At 37.8% G+C, this 13,453-nt stretch overlaps 1 protein-coding gene across 10 annotated transcripts in view; it reads right to left on the reverse strand.

Annotated features, from left to right (window-relative positions):
- The window catches only part of LOC119780259 (dedicator of cytokinesis protein 9-like), a 107,814-nt gene that overhangs the window by 14,335 nt on the left and 80,026 nt on the right, over nucleotides 1-13,453 (reverse strand). For 7 of the 10 annotated variants that reach the window (XM_038280239.1, XM_038280240.1, XM_038280233.1 and 4 more), the window contains exons 28-38: nucleotides 13,026-13,172; nucleotides 12,853-12,936; nucleotides 12,629-12,740; nucleotides 10,946-11,124; nucleotides 10,738-10,854; nucleotides 9,004-9,115; nucleotides 8,658-8,788; nucleotides 5,016-5,130; nucleotides 4,847-4,913; nucleotides 4,707-4,754; nucleotides 1,914-2,050 (exon numbers count right to left, since the gene is read on the reverse strand). In XM_038280239.1, coding sequence (XP_038136167.1) covers nucleotides 1,914-2,050; nucleotides 4,707-4,754; nucleotides 4,847-4,913; nucleotides 5,016-5,130; nucleotides 8,658-8,788; nucleotides 9,004-9,115; nucleotides 10,738-10,854; nucleotides 10,946-11,124; nucleotides 12,629-12,740; nucleotides 12,853-12,936; nucleotides 13,026-13,172 — 1,249 coding nt within the window. Of the gene's footprint in view, nucleotides 1-1,621; nucleotides 1,666-1,913; nucleotides 2,051-4,706; nucleotides 4,755-4,846; nucleotides 4,914-5,015; nucleotides 5,131-8,657; nucleotides 8,789-9,003; nucleotides 9,116-10,737; nucleotides 10,855-10,945; nucleotides 11,125-12,628; nucleotides 12,741-12,852; nucleotides 12,937-13,025; nucleotides 13,173-13,453 lie in introns of all 10 variants that reach the window. The other 3 variants (XM_038280236.1, XM_038280237.1, XM_038280238.1) reach the window with 1 other exon arrangement.

Below are 13,453 nucleotides of genomic sequence, written 5' to 3' on the forward strand. Positions count from 1 at the left end.
TGACTTGTGTTTCAGACATTAGTTCATGATTTTGATCATGTTATCAAAACATGGAGAAGCCAAGCTGCTTAAAAAACAGGAATTAGCTTTTTGTTGGCTTCAAACTCAAGCTCTTATAAAACCAAGGCATAGTTAAGGTGATATGCAGCAGGAACTCCAATAATGCCTGTTGATGCATATTCCACATAGGGCTGGGTGATATAAAGAAAATCTAATATATCGATATGTTTGGGCTATATTGCGATAAACGATATATATCACGATATGTTTAAATTACCTGAAAAAAAATGGACTGCATAAACTTGCACTGATATACTCATTCAAATTTTTGGTTTCAAATTTAAAACATTTTATTTTTACCAGCTCAAAGCTTTTAACAAATGATACTGCGACATTATGTCTTTTGGTGCCAGTTTTAGACCTTTAACAAGATCCCAGAAACCAAACAGGAAACAGCAAAAACATGCAATACTGAATAAAATGCAAAATAAAAAGGGGCTATTTTGCGCATAATAAAATAAATGCAGGAGGAAAAAAAGAAATTGACCTCAAATTACAAAAACAAAAGTTAAAAAAATTAGAGCATTATCAGAACATTTCAAAACTATTTGCACTGATCTTTACGTGCTGGGAATTTTAAAGAAGCACAAAAAGTAGTAAAATTGAGAACATTGCCAGGTTTAGAAAACGCCTGCAAACCTCTGAACAAGACTACATCACATCACAGGTAGTAGAGCATCTAAAGAACATTTAAATAACGTACGTCTTGAACGTCTTACAAATTACTGCCTTTTGTTCAACATCTTTGACGTGAAATCCTAACAACTGCCATATATTGCTTAACTTAAACACCTGCTGTCACCATATTTCCTTTGCAAATTGCTTTAGTTTGTGTGCGTGTCGCAAATAAAATAATCCAGTTTGGAGGATGAGTTCATGATGCATTAAAAGTATGTGGGAAAAATAAAACTCTTAGCGGAAAGGATGCAGACAGCTTAATGTCGTCATGCGAATTTGTACTCGATGGTGGAAATAGTCATTTTAACTTTCGTGCGTGGTAAAACTCTAGATACATTGAGTATATTCGATATATCGCCGACCCCTAGTACCACACATGCTTTGAATCACATTGGACGCAATTTGCTGCCATCTACTGACCAAGGTTTAGTCCAAATATGGCTAAATATGCTAATTTGCAAACTAAAAATCTAACTTAATAGAGTTGTATCCAAACTTTCTTAACCAGAGGGGCCTGACCCCAAAGAAGGTTTCTGTGCTACCCTTAAAAAGAGCTCCTCCCCTCTTTATTTGTTCATTAGAACGAAATGTAAGTAGGTAAAGGGTGAAATGGTACAAACTAAGCGTAAAAATTAGCAATTTTTTTTTTTTTTTGCTGATAACCAAGAAGTACTTTTTCAATCATTGCCCAGTTTGGAATGAAACTCTTCCCAATTTACATGGGTTTCTTTCCAAAATGAAATAAAGTCAAGAGCAGATGAACGTTGCAGACGATGAGATGACTTTGAGAGCTAATCTTAAAGTTAAAGTAGGCATGCTTTATTGCATTTTAAATCAAAACAAAATGGTCGACAAACATCCTCGCAACCTGTCACATTCTTACCATGTTCTACAGATATTCCAAGTAAACTTGAAATCTTTCTTACACTGAAAACACAAAGAAAGTTTATTAAAAGATGCCTTTTCATTAAAAAATAAGCACCTGGCTTTGCTCAAATTAACAAAAATCTGCCTCTACCCAGCTCTAATAGACTTTACGGATGTTATCCTGAAAAGATTTTCATCCGATTAGGTTTAAACAGAAGATGATGAGGAAGATGATGGGAAGTATGAGTGAAAGGGGGAGCTCAGACTACATGAGGTGAGAATGGTCCTGAATGGTTGATGGCACTTACTGTAATTAAAAGTGTATGAGTTATCCAAGCTGCTGAGCTGCTGTAAGCGGGCATGCATCATTCCCGCCCTGTTACGAGACACAGGCAAAGTCTGAGACTTCCGCTCATGTGCTACGTGTCCTGCCCCATCCTGGTTCCTGATGAGGAAACAGGATATATTAGACAGGGCTAGAGTTAGTGGACCAGCTCAAGATTATTTTTTCCTTTTTTCCCCCTTTACACATTTGAGAGGTTCCGGCAGTGCTCAAATATGCCAGGAAGCAGGTCTTATATTTTTAAGTCAAAATTGTAAACATTTGTGCATGTTTAACATTCAGCCTAGAGTGAAACTTGACACAGCTGCAGCATGAACACCGCAGGTTAAAGCTTAAGCCATGCATGAAAAAAAAATAAATAAATAAAAAGCATAAAGATAGTGAGATGGAAAACCAAAACTTTTACAGCACTGCAACATCTCTTTGAGAAAATTTCATGCACTCAATTTGAAAAAAGTTATTTCCACCTTTAGCCTTTAGCTTACCCAAAGCAGGAGAGGGCAGGAGCCGGCTTATTTATCAGTAAGTTAAACTTGCCAGCATTTGAGTGAATAGAGATAGAAACAGTAATGGGAGGTTAGAGAGAGTGGAGGCCTCTGGGAATGGAGGCCAAAGCTCCCAAATATGAAGAAAAGGAATTAATGGGTGTTAAGAAACATGTGAGCTTTTCACAAACATAATCATCACATTTTAATCCAATCTCTAACCTAGAAAATCAGATACAGCTTATATCATTTCATAATAGGCATGATTCTCTTATTTAATGACTTGTTAAAGCTATATTATCACTTTTGAATCATTATGCATGCACTATGGGAGGACTGTTCTGTACTGTTTCTCTATAGTGTGAAAATATGATCACGCTAAGAATCTTCATTCTATTATGAGAAATAAAATTGAAATAGATTCATTTTCTAAAAAAACACAAAACTAATTTCACTGCTGGAATTCTTAGTAGTGTTGGACTGATACCGATACCAGTATCGGGTGGGGCTCCAATTCAGCACTAAAACGGTGGTATTGGTATCGGTGAGTACCAACAAATAGGGCACCAATACCATTTTGAGAGCCAAAACTTTTTTTCAACTAATGTCACCCATTCCAGGTAGGCAATAAAAAGTATTCTCTGATCTTTGCATCTCCTCCAGAGTTAGTACAGGCTTCTGCCCGATACAAATGCATGCCATACTTTTTTGTTATATTTAAATTTTTTGTAAAAGTTTGAAGGATTCTGTATCTTTTTTTCCTGATTAGCAATTATAAAAAGCAAAAAAATAGGGCATTGAAAGCATAGTACAATCGTCCTACTGCCTCCTAGACTAACTCAATACCGATACCGATACAAGTATCGGGCGGGGCCCCGATCAAGCAATAAAATGGTGCTATCAGTATTGGCGAGTACCAACAAATAGGGCACCGATACCATTTTGAGAGCCAAAAGTTTATTCAACTATTGTCACCCATTCCAGGTAGGCAATAAAAAGTTCTCCTGGATTCACTTTGTATTAGTCTTTTTCCTGCTTCACAAAGGTAGGCAGCAGCTTGACAAAGCCATGATGGCAATTATTTTACATCCAAGTAGTATGTAGTTCTTCCTATATACAAACGCATGTGTTAAAGGAATGATTGTGCAGCTATTGTGTGCTGTTAATCAATATGTTTCAATGTTTTATTCAATTAGTTTCCTTATGGGCATGTTTTTAACTGTATCCTAATTTTCCCAGACAGTATCGGCATTGCTTTCGTCGCAATAACATGAAATCACGGCTCTAATATCTTATTAAATATCTTTATCATCACTGTATCAGAGTAAATAACATAACATTTTTTAGGATAATTACAATCTTTACTATTCCATTTCTGTAGTTGTAATTTAGCAGGCTGCATCTTTGCAGCCATCAATAAGATCCTAATGTATTTCTGTATTGATATTTCACTCATGGTGGAATTTGTGGATGTCATTTAAACTAGTACGTTTCCTGTCACTGACTTCACTTCGAAGCTTACTGATGTTAAGCAGGCTTTACCAATTAAGAAACTGTTCTGACCTTTGGGATCTTTGTGCAGTTAGAGCACCCAATTTAGTCCAAGGTTTAACTTCTTAAACAAACCACTATTCTCTGACAAAAGAGGATTTTCAGGAAAATAAAAGCCTGCTATAATCTAGAAGCTGCTTGAACACTGTTGGGACCAAGCAACCTTTAAAACTGCAGTTACCCTCCCTGACAAGGCAAGTACCCACTGGAGAAATATTCATAGTGAGAAGAGACTAATTCAGATACTTGGTCTACATATGAAGATTATATGTTTTAGATTTTCAATGAAACTAAGGAGCTCTACACCAAGGAAATGATCTAAAAATCCACAATCCAACAGATTTTAGTATACATAAAGCAGGCTTAGGAATCTGGACCAGCCCTGACAAACATGGCTGAAAACTTGTGGACTACGCTAACAGTTCAGTTCCATCACAGGAAACCAACCCATTTCAATTAGCTGTAACATTTTTCATTTATCCAGCCAGAATTCTGCTAGAACCTGTTTCCCTTCATACCTCTAAGTGGCATCTCTCCAAATATTAGTAGGAATGTGTTTTGAATGAATTAAAACTTGGGGCCCAGAATCACCGAAGCTCTTTCCAAAAACAAGCTCTTAATTAGTGCGGCTGACATTTTATTCTGTTTTTTTGTTGATGCACATAAATCATTTTCTGTAAGGGTGGCAGGAATGAAAAAGCCATAAAAGTCTGCAACATTACCTTGCAATATATCTTTTCCCCATATATCTGAACTGATGGAGGCATACTCTGAAGAAAGGGAGAAAGCAATCCATCATCACACACTTTTATTAGCATTTTTAACATAAACTTGGGTTAAAACCAATAAAAAAGCATCTCACTCTATTAAAATAAAGAAGTCCATCAGTTCAGCAGGTGAACTTTTGTTCCAGTATGTGAACAGAGCATCTGAAGTAGAGAAAAAAAAAATAGAGAGCTTGTTTGTTTATTCATTTAACAGCACAGGAGATTGTTTATTGCTTAAATCACAAAGTTATGTGGAGTGTTTACCTTCAGACATGCTTTTAAGAAGATGTAGGAAACACATGAGGAGGCTTTTGATCTCTGCCTGGTCCAGTTTATCGCATCTCACCAGGGAGCTTCCCAGGGCCGAGGCAGATTGGTTCTAAAGAGAAAACAAAAATATTGTTATATATCGACAGACAAATGAATCCTTTTCAAAGACATGGCAATTTCTCCTTTAAATCTAACAAGAAAAGCGGAAGGTTCTTCTGTATAGTTCCGTCTAAAATAGACCTCTGATCCATATTGGTTATATCGAGGAAGGAGCAGTTGGGGGAAATTAGTGAGTGGTCTGCACAGGTCCATTCTCCCCACTGTGTTCTAATCACACAACCCAATTATTTGTTGGATTGTATGTTAAAGTTGTTTCATTGTTAAGCTTGTGGCCTTTAAACAAGGCATAATCAGTGCAAGTTGTAATGTGCATTTCATTATTTTTTGAATAGAATCTGAACTAAATTTTTTCTTCTCTTTATGATATGTTTATCTTCCTAAACCACCTGGAATCCTTTTTAATATGCTGTGGAAAACACCAAAAAAAATATTTTCATGTTTTTAATTGGCATCAAGAAAGCCTTAAAATTAGGACATTTGACCATAGGTTGACTGAAAACAAAACAAAACCCATTACAATATGGAGAAAGAAAAACAAGAAAGTCTCTAGAATGCTTGTAATCATGTTAGTTAAGCTGGCTGAGGCTATTGCACATGCTTGAAACCTCTGGCTCAGTAATTCTTGACAGATTTTCTTTGGTTAAGCCTCATATTTGGTCCTAATCTGACAAAGGTGAAGTCCAGTCTAAGCAGGCAAAGTTGGGGAAATGAGACTGGAACGGTTTTGGACCATTAACCCAATTGAACTGAGCCACATCAGACTAATTTGGTTAATAAAAAAATGTCTGTTTCACCATTTCTTTTCAGTCATGAAATTAATCGCAACATTTGAATCTGATTTATAAAGTGAGTACTGTAAAAATACTGTAGGATATATGCCCTCACTGGCAGGGATAAAGCAGTCTGCAGAGATAGTCCTGTTTACCAAGATGTTGCATGCTTCTCTGGAAAATATGTCTTAAAATAAAAAGCATTTCTCCCAGTTAAGTTGGAAAGTAGAGAAAAAAAAAAACAGAACCACTGTAGTTAAATACAGCCGTACCACAGACACGATTGGGAAATAAGCCACATGTGTTCTATTGCCAGTGTTCAGTCTAGACTATAAAACTGAAGGTGGGTGACTTCATGGATGCCATGATGCAATTGCAGCAGTTTTTTAAAAAGGGTAATTTTAGGTCAGATAACATTTAGGTTTTAATGGTCCTCAAAAGTAAATGAGGCTTTCTGTTTTTCCATTTAGCATGCTTCTGGTCAGTATTTTGGCGCCCCCTACTGGTTTAATGAAGGGAACCATTTTGCTTAAATGTGATTTCTCCAACAAACACACAAAATAAGCAGAAAGCACAGACAAAACAAAAGTGCATTCTGTTTGCTGTAAGAAGCTCCATCTCAGTATAAGTTTCTATCAACCGTGAGATTTACACTTCCTGCAACACCTCTATGGCTTTCAGTACATTTACTTGGAAACCACTGAATAACCCGATTACAGTACCTTCCAAAATATATTCCTACCAACTCAACCCTCAGCTCAGTCTTGAGTCTTTTGTACCCTCTGAACAGATTTATTTAAAAGGCTGACCTGTCTTTAACTCAAACAACATTCCCATCAACATAACAAGAACTGAAGACAAGTATCCCCACATCCTTTTTTCCTGATTAGCAATTATCAAAAGCAAACAAATTTGGCTTGTGAAAGCATAGTAAAATCCTTATACTGCCTCCTAGACTAACTCAAATCAGCTCTCCAAGCAACCATGGCAGTTGACTAACAAAGCAGGCGAAAAATGGATGCTGAACTTCTCACTACTGTTCTGAGGGTTAATTTCATCTCTCAGGAGCTTCTGCAGCAGTGCTGTTGTTGTGGATATCATATTTATAGTCCCCACACTGCAGAAATTGGAATCTGTCCTTAAAGGTCAAGCAAACCCTTTTGCACAGGGACAGATAAAACATTTCAACAGTGTTGGGCACGTTACTTTGAAAAAGTAATTAGTTATAGTTACTTCTCCCAAAAAGTAACTGAGTTACTAACTGAGTTACTCCACAATAAAAGTAACTAGTTACTAATAAAAGTAACTATTGCGTTACTTTTGCGTTTCTCGCCCCGTAATCCTCACCACCCAGCACCCACCTTCTCGCCGTGTGTTTCCAATGCCAAAGACAAGAACCTGCAGAGAGTTTTGCATTTATTGCAACTCACCATAAATGACATCAGGGGGGAACGCGATGTGATGTTTTTTTTAACAGGGCATTCAGATCTGGTGAGAATATCAAATTAATAACTGGAGATGTCTAATTCTGAAATCCTGTGTGTTTGGGTTGTTATAGATACTGCAACATCTATCTATCCATCTATCTATCTAGATGTATACTCTGTGTGTGACATAATATATGGATCTCCATCCCTGCCACAAAGGCCATCAAATAATGTTTAAAATAAAAAATACAGTAGGATGAAAATGCAGAGTATCCATCCATCCATCCATCCATCCATCCATCCATCCATCCATCCATCCATCCATCCATCCATCCATCCATCCATCCATCCATCCATCCATCCATCCATCCATCCATCCATCCATCCATCCATCCATCCATCCAGATTTCTCCCCTTCTCCATATAGGCTATCATTTGATCGTTCATGCTCTCCATAGTTCTCCTGTGGCGCGAGCACAGGGCGACTGTTGCACGCCTTTAGCGAGCATGCGCGTTTCCTGGTGCTTGCGCGGTGAATCGTGCCGCCTGCACTGTGTGGAGATGCAGGGGAAACCATATCTGATGGGGAAACGCAGCTCGACGTAACACCGGTATTTCCATCTGGAAAACGCTGTTTTGCTGCTGGAGTCATCCTCACTCTCCATCTCTCTGTGTGTGCTGTACGTTAACACCCGCCAGCGGAAACACCCACCTACCCAACTGACAGACGGAATCTCACTATACATCAGCCATTCTCCCCTCTCTCATAACAAGGCGCGCACGAGTCCTATCATGAAAAAAGGTTCATTGTGTGACCTGAGTAACGCGCAGTAATGGGGTGTCTGCAATGGTAACTGCGTTATAGTTACAGTCAAAGTAATTAGTTCGATTACTCGTTACTAAAACAAGGTAACGCCGTTAGTAACGCCGTTACTTTCAACGCCGTTAGTCCCATCACTGCATTTCAATAAACCAAAAATGACCTGCCACTTATCTGACTAAGTACCCAGGTAAAACAACACTTGGATCTGAAGAGGCCATGGCGCCGCGCTATGACGTAGGAAAGACAGAGGACGCAGCCGGAGGATGCAGCCACTGGATTTGAACACAGCCACTGTGTCTCAGTCTCCACAGAGGGAAGCAGGTCACTGAAAAATTGTTTCCATACAAACCTCTGGACAGATAATAAAGGCAGGATGTTGAGCTTAGAGTTTAAGACTTCTGTTATAACCTGGGAAATCTATGGACCCGCAGTAAAGAAGAACAATGGAATGAGTACAGGATGCCACAGAGAGGTTACATTAGATCATATAGGCTACCTTGTCAAGAGAATTGGCTTTCTCATGGTTCCTCTCAGGCAGGCTGTTTGCTGAGTCAGTGCTGATGAGGGACCCGCGAGAGTCAGCATGGCGGACAGAGTTCACATTAGGGGTGGACGCATGAGGGGAAGCTGAAAACAAAGGGGGGGGGGGAAGAGAGATTTATGAGGATTCACAAAATAAGATTCTTAATTTTTTTTTTATCTCCAATCTTAGCAATATACTTTTTTTTTAGTTTCACTAACTTTCTGGATATTTGCATACTGAAACACTTAACTTCATTAATAGGTATTAGCTTAAGTCCCTTAAAATTGTTATATATATTTTATTTTCATTTCTAACTCACTGGTGCCTGAGATAGCTCCAAAAACATCTTTGTGCAAACTGGTATCCAGAAATGTGCTGGACCTAGGAGGCGTCATCAAGGCGTTGGTCAGGAGTGGATCCTCTCGTCCATTCTGGGTAAAAATTAGAAAAAAGAAATATAAAAATATATAAAAGGTATTAGCTGTCATTTTTTTTATGTTAAACCCAGAGGTTTTTTTTTGGGAGTGGGTCAGTGATTTGGGACCTAAAAAAAATAAAAAATAAAAATCGGAGGAACTGTATAACCCATTTAAAATGTTCATTATTATGTCATCTATCAAAAAGTTATAGACTTATTTTTTTTTTTTATAAGCAATTCTAAAGAAATGTGTTTATGTCAATTGGGAAATATGTTTCTACTCTGGAAGAGGTGCAAAAGACCCCATTCTGAAACACACCTAAAAACAAATCAGTGATAATTATTTTAAACGCTTGTAACAGATTTAAATCCTTTGGGGACGTCTATATATTTACAGCTGCCTGACTAACATGTATTTAGTCGTATAATTCAGTGAAGCATCACACTGACATTCTTGGTCAGGCAGCGCATAGACAGGACTGATAGAGCAACCCAGCACCTTCATTACCTGCTTATTTTTCTCTTTTATTCCTATAATTAGAACAATCATTCTTCTCTTCCTGCACTATTAAAGCTTAAAGGGGCCAACTATGATGCAGGCAAGGGCGTAGCTTTGATTTCAACTTTGGCAGGGACACTGTTGGTCTGATGTCATTAGTCTTATGCAAAAATATGTATGCTCATTTTTTTTAATGCTTGACGTCAAAATCAGGGTTTATTATGTTTAAAGAGAAAAGCAGCATTTCTTGCTATATTTATACAAATTGTATAAGCGCTACGCACACTAGATATTGTTTATCAATGACCGAAGCTTAACTGGCTCTGACGAATGAGGAATTAGGACTTTTTCCCCACTTTGAAAAGATTTGCATTTGAATTACCAGGGACTAAGACAGTAGGTAAATCTGTGCCTATTTAACAGAATATAAATATGTCTGCTATATGTGGATTTATACTTTCTTTTATTTTGAAGATATAGAATTGTGCATAGGTAAACAGAGGTTAAAACCCACTCTTATCTTTTAAATTTTCTCTTTGCATCATGAAACAAAGCGAAATAATAGATTCAAAGGACGCCAAATAAATGTATTGTACTTACATGAGCACTGGAAATAGAAGAGGAACTGACACTGAGCATTTAATATATTAACTTCACTCTAAAAGTTATACATCTAGGCTGTAGTTACTCTGTTTAACCCATTTCAAGTATTGTATTTAGGGCTGAAAAAATTAATTGTATTAATCGATTATTGAAATAATGTCAACAAATTTAGTAATTGATTAATCGTTAACTGGAGTATAGAGACTCTAAGAGATGTCTTTAGCTCACAGAGTGACACACTTAGAGCAGTAATTAATACCAAAATTGTAAAAAAATATATATATAAACCTTTAGCATTTTAGATAAAAGAATGTTTTCGTCTGTCAATATTCTCAATCCAGAACTCCTCTACTGCTGCAATAACGCTGAATTGTAGGTCGGTCCAAAATTTTGGTAGGGACATGTCCCTATGGTCCCTATGCAAACCTACGCCCATGGATGCAGGGCCGTGTTATAATTTAATGTTTGTTGTAGATGTGTTTTGGTTAGATGTGTGTCAGTACTCAAAAGAAGCCACTAGGTGGTGCTCTCACATTGTTGCAGTGGTTGATTGGGAATGGGGAGACTTCTTTCACATTAAGCCTGTTGACATTCTCCTGAAGAAGACCGAACAGTGGAAAGTACAAGGTGGCCAGTCTAGCCTGTTGGCTCTAAAGACAAAACAAAACAAATATTTAATAGGATCACCACACAGACGAGCCAGAATATAAGAGTTAGGTAAGATGAGTGCAACCAGCTTACTTTGGAGGAATAGCGATCATCAAAAGTGTGTTTAATCATCAGGCTCTTCAGGACCTGGATGGCGACCTGCCGGATCTCCCTGAACTCCTGCAGAGCTGCACTGACCTCCCGCAGCAGAAGCCCGACCAGGAAGTGGTTCCTACAGAAGTCCTCAGTCAAAGAGTATTCCATCTGTAGATCTATGGGGCAGAAAGTGGTCAGTGAGGAGGTTGTTAAAGATTGGAGCCAGCAGGAAACTGAGCTTACAGAGGCACATGAGGCTACGATCAATCCCAGACAGAGAGAGAACATTTGATTCGATGTAAATTTGATCAGAACCTTGCATCTAGAGAGCACCCTGGAAGAAAACTGATTCTCATTAAACAAAAGCAGACTGGAAGACGAGCGCTGATGATCAGATTCGACTTACCCACTGTGTTTCAGATCAACAGTGTTGAGAAAAAAAAAATGATTCAAATTCAGGACAGAGTTCATATGTGCCCAAACAACGCTGAAGATGATTGCAGCAATTTGTAATCAAACAGAAGTTCCCCTGCACTCTTTTTTTTTTTTTACTTCTGCCTCAGCCTTTTTTAAAACCGGCATTTCATTTATGCAAGTCTTAAAAAGTCACCAGAATCCTTCTTTGATGAATGATCACATTCTAAATCTGCTCATTTTGAGTCGACAACCACCTACCTACTTGAGTATCATCAGACTCCTCTGTATCATCTGAGGACAATACAGATAAATGAGGCAAACAAACAAGAAAGAGAAAGTCCTGTAAGAAATGCTGATGACAGATGTATTTCAAATAGTTTTCATTTTATTATTTACAGTGTACCTGTCCAGATTATTTTGCTTTATACGCCTCTTATCATTTAACAAGCAGAAACTTCAAGATACATCAGTTGAACAAGACAGGATTATAATAAGTAAAACACAATTGAAGGGGATGAACAAAAATAAAAAACTTGCCAGCTGTTTATTTAAATAAGGAAAAACTAATAGTTAAACCCCTGGGTGGATATTTCGTAGACAAGAGCCTCTGACTGCAATTACATGTGGTGCAAGTGTTCTATGGATTATCTCTGCCAGTTTTCCACATTTCCAGACATTTTCACCCAGTTTTCTTTGTAAAATAGTTAGTCTCAGTCTGACTGGATTAAGAGAATCCGGTTTAACTTTAGGTCTCCGCTTAAACTGGGCTGTTCAAAAATAAGGATTGATCTAGGTTATTTTCTTGCAGCTTTGGTTAGGCCTAGGATTGCCCTCTTACATATAGATGAACCAATGCTCCAGTCAACCTCCGATAAGTTTCTTTTCTCTCCAAGTTTTCTGTATTTATCTCTACTTACCTCCATGCCTTGCTGAGGGCGTGCTGTGTAAGCGATGATGTGCAGAGCTACCTTTATACAACACATAGGATTTGCTTAAAGTTGAAACAGCTCCAGTTTCAGACTTAAGAGGCCAAAGCAAATTTTTCCACATTTTCCTGCAGTAAAATGTTTTCTGGTAACTGATAAATTAATTTGCTGTGGTTTCCTTTTCACTATTTTTCACTCTTTTGCTTTAGTCACAGAAAATCCCAAAAGTTTATTGTTGAGGCATTTGGTTGTGGAGTGACAAAATATGGAAATAATAGTGCTGTAAAAACATTTAAAAGGCACCAGGCCTGAAAGTTGATTTGAACTCTTTTCTCACCTTGAAACCTCAGTATCCTCCCTTTTCCAAATGGCATGGGCAGGTTTAAGGGCACATAGTGTTCGTGATTGCACACAACGCGCAAAAACTCAAACTTGAACTCAAACAGCGTCTGAAAAAAATAAAAAAATAAAATCAGCTTAATGCAGAACAGCTACACAGAAACAGGACAGATCTTTGGCTACAGGTTGTTTCTGTGAAAGAGTTTATCTGTAATAAAACACCTTTGGGTCTCCAGGCATGAAGCAGTGGATGTAGTTGTTTATCTGCTTGAACACAAAACCTCGGTCCATCAGGTTGAAGCAGCGCTGCAAAATCAGACAAAAATAATTATGAAATTATTCCAACACAAGGAGGACACAGCGGACAAGAACAACATTTCTGTTCCTAAGTGGACCTTTATGAAGACGGCCAGGCTGTGGTTTGCATTGCGTGCAGCATCCAGGTTGTCTTTGTACTTCTGAGTGATGTGTGGCATAATCATGTTGACCAAGGTTTCCACAGTGTGGTGGAAAGATGCTGAAAAACGCTGATTCCTCGACAACTAGAGAGCACAAAAAATTGCTTTACTACTTACACAACATACAGTTTTAGTTACAATGATCATGTGAAATTGCAGCAATAATAAAAAACAAAAAAGTAATAAATGGAAGTGCATTCTCCCTCACTGTATGCATATGGACCCATGAGATATGTGGTGTAACAGAAAACCATTTCCTGCTTCTCTACTTTATTTTCCCACCTGGTTTAAAGCCAGTTAAACCATTATTTTGATTTGTTAAATAGTGAGGATTTTTATTGTTGGAGATTAAACTTATTTGACCA

The sequence above is a fragment of the Cyprinodon tularosa genome, unplaced genomic scaffold, assembly GCF_016077235.1.
Source record: "Cyprinodon tularosa strain WSP-4 unplaced genomic scaffold, ASM1607723v1 ctg158, whole genome shotgun sequence".
In the NCBI taxonomy this organism is placed as follows: Eukaryota; Metazoa; Chordata; class Actinopteri; order Cyprinodontiformes; family Cyprinodontidae; genus Cyprinodon; species Cyprinodon tularosa.